Source organism: Berghia stephanieae, chromosome 11, assembly GCF_034508935.2.
Source record: "Berghia stephanieae isolate SIO BIC M18660-M18661 chromosome 11, UCSD_Bste_1.3, whole genome shotgun sequence".
NCBI classification, from domain to species: Eukaryota; Metazoa; Mollusca; class Gastropoda; order Nudibranchia; family Aeolidiidae; genus Berghia; species Berghia stephanieae.
The window spans coordinates 36229653-36237152 of record NC_088370.1 but is presented as its reverse complement, the minus strand read 5'-3'; the positions used below and the strand labels follow the sequence as shown (position 1 = coordinate 36237152).

At 41.5% G+C, this 7500-nt stretch overlaps 1 protein-coding gene across 1 annotated transcript in view; it reads left to right on the top strand.

Moving 5' to 3' along the window:
- Window positions 1-7500, top strand: part of LOC144956408 (C-type mannose receptor 2-like) — a 20916-nt gene that overhangs the window by 4709 nt on the left and 8707 nt on the right. The window contains exons 4-8 of the mRNA XM_078886910.1: window positions 365-505; window positions 1767-1821; window positions 4118-4162; window positions 6491-6676; window positions 7200-7291. Coding sequence (XP_078743036.1) covers window positions 365-505; window positions 1767-1821; window positions 4118-4162; window positions 6491-6676; window positions 7200-7291 — 519 coding nt within the window. The remainder of the gene's footprint in view (window positions 1-364; window positions 506-1766; window positions 1822-4117; window positions 4163-6490; window positions 6677-7199; window positions 7292-7500) is intronic.

The following is a 7500-nucleotide window of genomic DNA, read 5'->3' as shown; positions in this document are numbered from 1 at the left end:
AAGTATTGGTTTTTCACATAAGACAATAAAAGACGGAATGTAAGTTTGTTTTTTTATAGAACGATAAAAGAGAGAATGTAAGTATTGGTTTTTCACATCGAACAATAAAAATGAGACTGATAGTTACGTGCTTTATTGTCGCACTCTGAAAAAAAAAACAAAAAAGGATCAGCCGCAGTGCAGCGCCACAAGTTGAGCTAGAGCGAGTTGACTTTCTCAATCAATGTCACACAGCGCAGCGACAAGTGATCGAACTCGGTACCTTTCGGGTGCGAAGCAAAGACTGTACCGCTGAGCCATGCTGACCCCCTATTAATGATAGTGATTCTTTAATCTTTTTTTTTCTGTTTTGGATAATTTTCAGGCTACCTTCTTAAATTGGGCTACGCCTCCAAGCGCTGGGACTGAAAAGGATTGTGTTTCTATGAAGGTTGAGACCGGACTCAAATGGTACGACCAAGGGTGTGAAAAGAAGTATAGATTTATTTGCCAACGCCTAAAGACGGTACGTCCACTAAACCGGTGTCTTTTTGTCATAAATAAATATATTATAGGGAATGAGATTAGCGGGAGAGTAGCGCCCCTTGATTGGACGTCACGTTACAGAGAGAACGTCAATTTGGTTTTGCTCATGCGTCTCTCTCGTCCTCGCTTTCGGTGAAGTGACTCATGCAGCTTTCACCGGAAGCGAGGACGACAGACGCATGCGCACAACCAACATGACGGTCTCTCTCTAATAACTTTTCCGCCGGTGACGTCCAATCAAGGGACGCTACTCTTCCGCTAATCTCATTCCCTATTGGATTGGCTACACGTACCCCTTGGTATCATAACGTTAATTATGATAGATGAAGTGAGCAGGAAAGTACCAGAAGACAATAATAGAGAGTAAAAAATTTTCGCGGCGGTGATGGGGGTTTGAACCAGGGACCTAACTGGTACGACAACTTCGCCTGGCCGGTGAGAGCGTGACTCTATGTTCTAGTAGGGGGTTTGGGAGGGGGAAAATTTTTTTTTAAAAGTCTCTCCCCTCCCAAACTCCCTACTAGAACATTATAAAAAAAGTTTTCTCCCTCCCAAACCCCCTACTAGAACAAGAATACTGGGGATGTAGGAGCTTCCAGAAGGCCTCCCGAATATATAAATAATATGAAATTGAATGTAATGTGTAGGCTTCAATTTTATTGCAAGAACAGATCAAATGAACGTTTCGGGTTTCCCTTTCATCAACAAAACAGGATGAATGAAACACTACAGATGAATGAGATAATGTGGTAGTGGCGTTGTTACGATGAATAAAAAAAACATTGGTTGGCAGGAAATAGTAGATATGCTCCTTTGTAAGGAATCACGAATTACAATAGAATACTAGACATTTTTAAAAGGTGCGCAATTAATTAAGTAAATAATAATGTGAAATTGATTGTAAGCTTCAATTTAATTACAAAAACAGATCAAATGAACGTTTCGGGTTTCCCCTTTATCCTGTTTTGTTGAAGTGTCCATTTGATCTGTTTTTGTAATCAAATTGAAGCTTACAATCAATTTCACATTATTATTTAGTTCTTCGAGCTTCGAGAAGCAACATTTTTATTACGCAATTGATTAAGTGAAAAGAGGGGAGGCGGGGAGGAACAGTTCCCTGAACCGATTCTCGTCCCGTTTATTCGGTATTAGAATAATTAAGTGTCAATTATTCAACATGATAACGCCACAGCACAGAGAGCTCTACAAATGTGTGCTTTCCTAAGTGATTCCAATGTAAGGGTTATGAACCTCAGGCCAGTTGTGTCACTCGACACGAATCCCATTTAACAATACGTGGGATGTTGTGAGAAGAAAGCTAAAATGAATAAGAGTGTTGTACAAGATCCGATTAAATGTTCGACAAATGAAATACAATTCGGAATGATATTATACCAGAAGTAACAACAAGATATGAAGTGAATAGAAAAGTGCCAGAAGACAATAGAGAATAAAAAATTTTCGCGGCGGTGGTGGGGTTTGAACCTGCGACCTTATTGGTACGACAACTCCGCCTGGCAGGTGAGAGCGTGGCTCTACCGTGTGAGCTATCCACGAACACAAAAATATTCGTTTCAAACCCAAAGTCATTACTAGATCCCTCTCTCACCCACTTCTTGAGACCGCCGATTCGTTCGTACACCACCATCGCGAATAATTTTGACCAGCAGTTAAGCTTAATAGCCAATATTCTCAACACAAACATATAACATAGAAACGATTGAGACATTGAGTATGCTCCGGTGTATGGGGTGAATTTTTAATTCAGAAAAGTGAGTGGAGCAGGCACTTATGTTGGTAACAACAAGATATGAAGTGAATAGAAAAGTGCCAGAAGACAATAGAGTAACAGCCCATCAGATGACTTCATCAATGAGGCAAAGAGTGGGCAATTATGGGCTACAACATCATGAATGAGGAAAGAGTGCAATATCATAACGTCTGACATACAACATCATCAATGAGGCAAAGAGTTGTGGTAATTTTCAGTTCTAACGTCTGACATACAACATCATCAATGAGGCAAAGAGTTGTGGCAATCATCAATTCTAACGGCTGACATACAACATCATCAATGAGGCAAATAGTTGTGGCAATCATCAATTCTAACGGCTGACATACAACATCATCAATGAGGCAAATAGTTGTGGCAATCATCAATATTAACGGCTGACATACAACATCATCAATGAGGCAAACAGTTGTGGCAATCATCAATTCTAACGGCTGACATACAACATCATCAATTCTAACGGCTGACATACAACATCATCAATTCTAACGGCTGACTCAATCATCAATTCTAACGGCTGACATACAACTCATCATTCTAACGGCTGACATACAACATCATCAATTCTAACGGCTTGACATAGGCACATCATCAATTCTAACGGCTGACATACAACATCATCAATTCTAACGGCTGACATACAACATCATCAATTCTAACGGCTGACATACAACATCATCAATTCTAACGGCTGACATACAACATCATCAATTCTAACGGCTGACATACAACATCATCAATTCTAACGTCTGACATACAACATCATCAATGAGGCAAAGAGTTGTGGCAATCATCAATTCTAACGGCTGACATACAACATCATCAATTCTAACGGCTGACATACAACATCATCAATTCTAACGGCTGACATACAACATCATCAATTCTAACGGCTGACATACAACATCATCAATTCTAACGTCTGACATACAACATCATCAATGAGGCAAAGAGTTGTGGTAATTTTCAGTTCTAACGTCTGACATACAACATCATCAATTCTAACGGCTGACATACAACATACTGATTCCGTCATTTGTGATGATTTCAACTTTGTGCTCGATTTACAAAATTGATTTTTAATGACGGCTTTTAAAAAAATAGCCAGAACTTTTTAGCAGTTATCACAAATAAAATAAATTATACACCAAAAGAAAGCTAGATTTGTCTAGTTTCCTAATATGTATATGTGGTTTTATTTGTGACCCTCCGTCTCAAAACGGTATTATGTTGGGATGATTCAGACCCCAGAAAGTGAATTTAAAAACAGAATGATGGGAAATTGGACCTTAGAAGTTTTTGTAAAGCGAGAAATAGTTTTTATACTCCAGCATGACGTAGAGAAATTAAACCCAAGTTTGATATTTGTCCATCGGATGGAGATGGATTGGGCACACCCTGAGGAAGCCAACCAATAACACCGCTAGGCAGGCGCTGAGATGGAACCCCCAGGGAAAACGGAAGAGAGGGCGGCCTAGAAACACCTGGCGGCGAGACCTGGAGGCGGACATGAAGAGGATGGGACACACCTGGGGAGAGTTGGAGAAGATGGCCCAGGACAGAGGAAGATGGAGGACTGTTGTCGATGGCCTATGCTCCACTAGGAGTGACGGGCATAAGTAAAGTAAGTAAGTTGATATTTGTGGAAATGAATTCAATTTCCCTAACCGAGTCTATCCCGACATAATACCGCTTTGAGACGGGGGGTCACATTTGTTCCGACCAATAGCGAACTATTAGCGGAAACAAACTTTCTAGTTTTTATGTACATGACTATGCTTCTAATATTTTATGTTTCAGATGATTTGGAAGTTTACAACGCTGAACTAGCATCAAGAGTTAACGGTAAATAGATTTCTTTTGTCGTCATCTATAATTTGTATTGAGGTGTATCATTGGCATTTGGCTGCATGTGTGGCTTTGTCATGGTATGTTATGTTGTGTGGTTATGTTGTCTTGTGGTAAGACACTCGGTTTCGGATCGGAAGGCTTTGGTTTGAGCCTTGCTCAGCGCATAGTTGAGTCCTTGGAAAAAAACCTTTACTCACATTCTCTCTCCGTACTCATGTGTAAAATGAGTAGCTGGCAATTAACAACGTTCTTGCTGTCCGAAAAGAAATTGTAATATCTCCTAACAGGCGTCGTGTCTAGTTTTAGTAGTCCTGCTCTTGGCAACGCAAATTTGAGTCCATTTGAAAATGCTTTTTAATAACATTCTCTCATCACACCCAGGTGTAAAATAAGTAGCTGGCCGATAACAGCGTTGTTTCTCTAGATATAAAATGGAATAACACCAAACAAGCATTGCGTCTCATTCTACATGTAAAGCAGCAACTTCTAATGGTTTCGTCTTACACTACAATATTATGACGTTCTATCCAGGCAGCCTCAGCTTCTTCTTCACACTAGTCAGCGTGTTATGATGATCTCTCCAGGACACAAACTCGTCGCTGCAATCGTGTACGGTCGCAAACCCGCCCAGAATTTTTGTCGCAACAAAACGTTCAACAAGGTGCTTGGCGGTTTTGGGTTCTTGACCACAACAGGTTCATGTTGGACAGGTGGCAAGTCCCCACTGATGCGAAGAGGATGCTGTCAGGCAGGTTCTTGTCCGAAGTCGGTTCGTTGCCACCTAGGGTCTCCTCTTGCTGGTATAAAAGCCTGGCAACTTCTCCCCCAGTTTCCAGGAGTCAATGTCCCTGCCCCCTCGAGGGATTGAATTAGTAAAATTCGACTTTCATGTCATATATGCAACCCTGTCCGAAGTCAGGGAAGCTAAGTACAATTGTTGCCGGGACTTGTTTCGGCACAAAACAGGGGGCCCCGACCATTATTCGCTTGAGAGGGCCTAGGGGTATACCGTACCCATTCCCTCTCTTGATCTTATTAAGCCAGTTGGTTGCAATCGTCTCCCACCAGACATTGGGGCCCGGGGCAGGGCTGGGCTGGGCTGGGCTAGATCGCTGCCACTATCGAGGCCCATTTTGCCAGCTTTCCCTACACTATATGTATGAACTTGCCAAGTTTTACACCGACCTTCTCAACGTTCTTGCTTCTACCTCCCACACTGGAGCGCAATACTCCTCGGTAGAATAGGGAATGAGATTAGCGGAAGAGTAGCGTCCCTTGATTGGACGTCACCCATAGTCTGTGACGTCTTTACACACATCCATTCTCTCACCGTACTCAGGTTAAACAGCGTTGTATTTGTAGAAAGAAATGGTAATATCGTCCATCAGACGCCCGTGTCGCGTTCTAGATGGTACGTTTTGCTGTTGGTCTGGGACCCTTTGTAAAGCGCTTTGATTCATCATCATCATCATCATTGCCTTTTTCATCCTGGGTCAGGGTATAGGCCACAGACAAAAAGTTTCCATCCTTCTCTATCCTGAGCTAACTTTTTTAAAAATCTCATTTCAGGTCTTACCACTTCTCTGTATATCAGCTTCTTTAAATTATGTAATTCCAGAAACTCTTCGGTCGCCCAAGATAAAAAAAAAGGATTTGGTTTGTCCGTCTGCGTTTCTGTAACGGTTTGAGTTTAACGGAAAAGGGTGTAAACCCTTTGCCAACCCCCAACCTGGAGGACCAGGCGATTCAAAGATGGGGGAATCACACACCATTAGTCGCCTTTTACGACACGCTGGCTTGGCGTTGGGCTATTCTTGACCCTCTCAGTTGAGGGACCCCGGACACCACACGGCTTTGATTAGAGTAGATAGTACGCTATATAAAAAAGGCTCAAAAATCCAAAACGATTCGTGTTAAATTTGTCCTTTATTTTCTCAAGCTGTTTCGTAAATCTCTTTTCAATATTTTTGTACACTGACTATTACTATATTATGTAACTTGTACGGCTAGGTGGTCTTGTGGTATGACACTCGCTTTCGGATCGGAAGGTCCTGGGTTTGAGCCTCGCTCGGCGCATAGTTGAGTCCTTGGAAAAGGCTCTTTACTCACATTCTCTTACCGTACTCGGGTGTACAATGAGTGTCTGGCCGTTAATAGCGTTGTCCGAAAAAAACTGTAATATTGCCTAACAGGCGTCATGTCTCGTTCTACATGTTACGTGTTGCTGTTGGCCAGGGACCCCTTGTAAAGCGCTTTGAGTACGTTTAGTGGATATTGCGCTATATAAAAGCTCCATTATTTTTTTACTACAATTTTCCCCAGTGACATGTGCAGTTGGTTGGACCAAAATCCCCAACAAAAGAAAATGTATCAAAGCTTTCACGAATAGACAAGTTGAATGGCTTGAGGCTTTTGACTGGTGCTATGAGGCGACTCCCATTGAAATGGGACGTAAAAAAGCCAACCTCTTTAACATCCAGGACTTTGAAGAAAACGATTTTCTCCAAGGTAGATCATCATCATCATCATCGTCGTCATCATCATCATCATCATCATCATCATCATCATCATCATCATCATCATCATCATAATCGTCATCATCATCATCATCATCATCATCATCGTCGTCGTCGTCGTCGTCATCATCATCATCATCATCATCATCATCATCATCATCATCATCATCATCATCATCATTATCATCATCATCATTATCATCATCATCATCATCCTCATCATCGTCATCTTCATCATCCTTCAGATTAATATTTCTTCTTCTTCTTCTTCTTCTTCTTCTTCTTCTTCTTCTTCTTCTTCTTCTTCATAAAATATGATTCATTCTTGATAACCCATAGTGCATCTGTCTGTGTCTCAATGTTGGCCGTGTCATTGATATCAAGAAGTAAGTGTTCCAAAGCGGAACGTATTTGGAGAGAGAAAAATTCAATCTTTGACATGTCGTTCGTCCCCGAATAGTTCCAAATTAACTAGAAAACGTCATACTATTGTCCTTGTTTTTTTTTTTTTCCAGGAAAGCTGCCAATGAGAAAATACTGGATCGCCCCCACTGATCATGTAACTGAAGGAGTGTACATGAATACGGTCATACGTGGTGCTGGACCTGTGAGAAAATCATCATCATCATCATCATCATCATCATCATCATCATCATCATCATCATCATCATCATCATGATCATCATCATCATCATCATTGCAACCTTCAGGAGGAGTTTCCTTCGATTCACGGTGTCCTAGGCAGCTGTCAGGCCAACAAATTCAGGCCCTGTCTGTTGGTACGATATATATCCGGTTGGCGGATGTTGTGAGCAT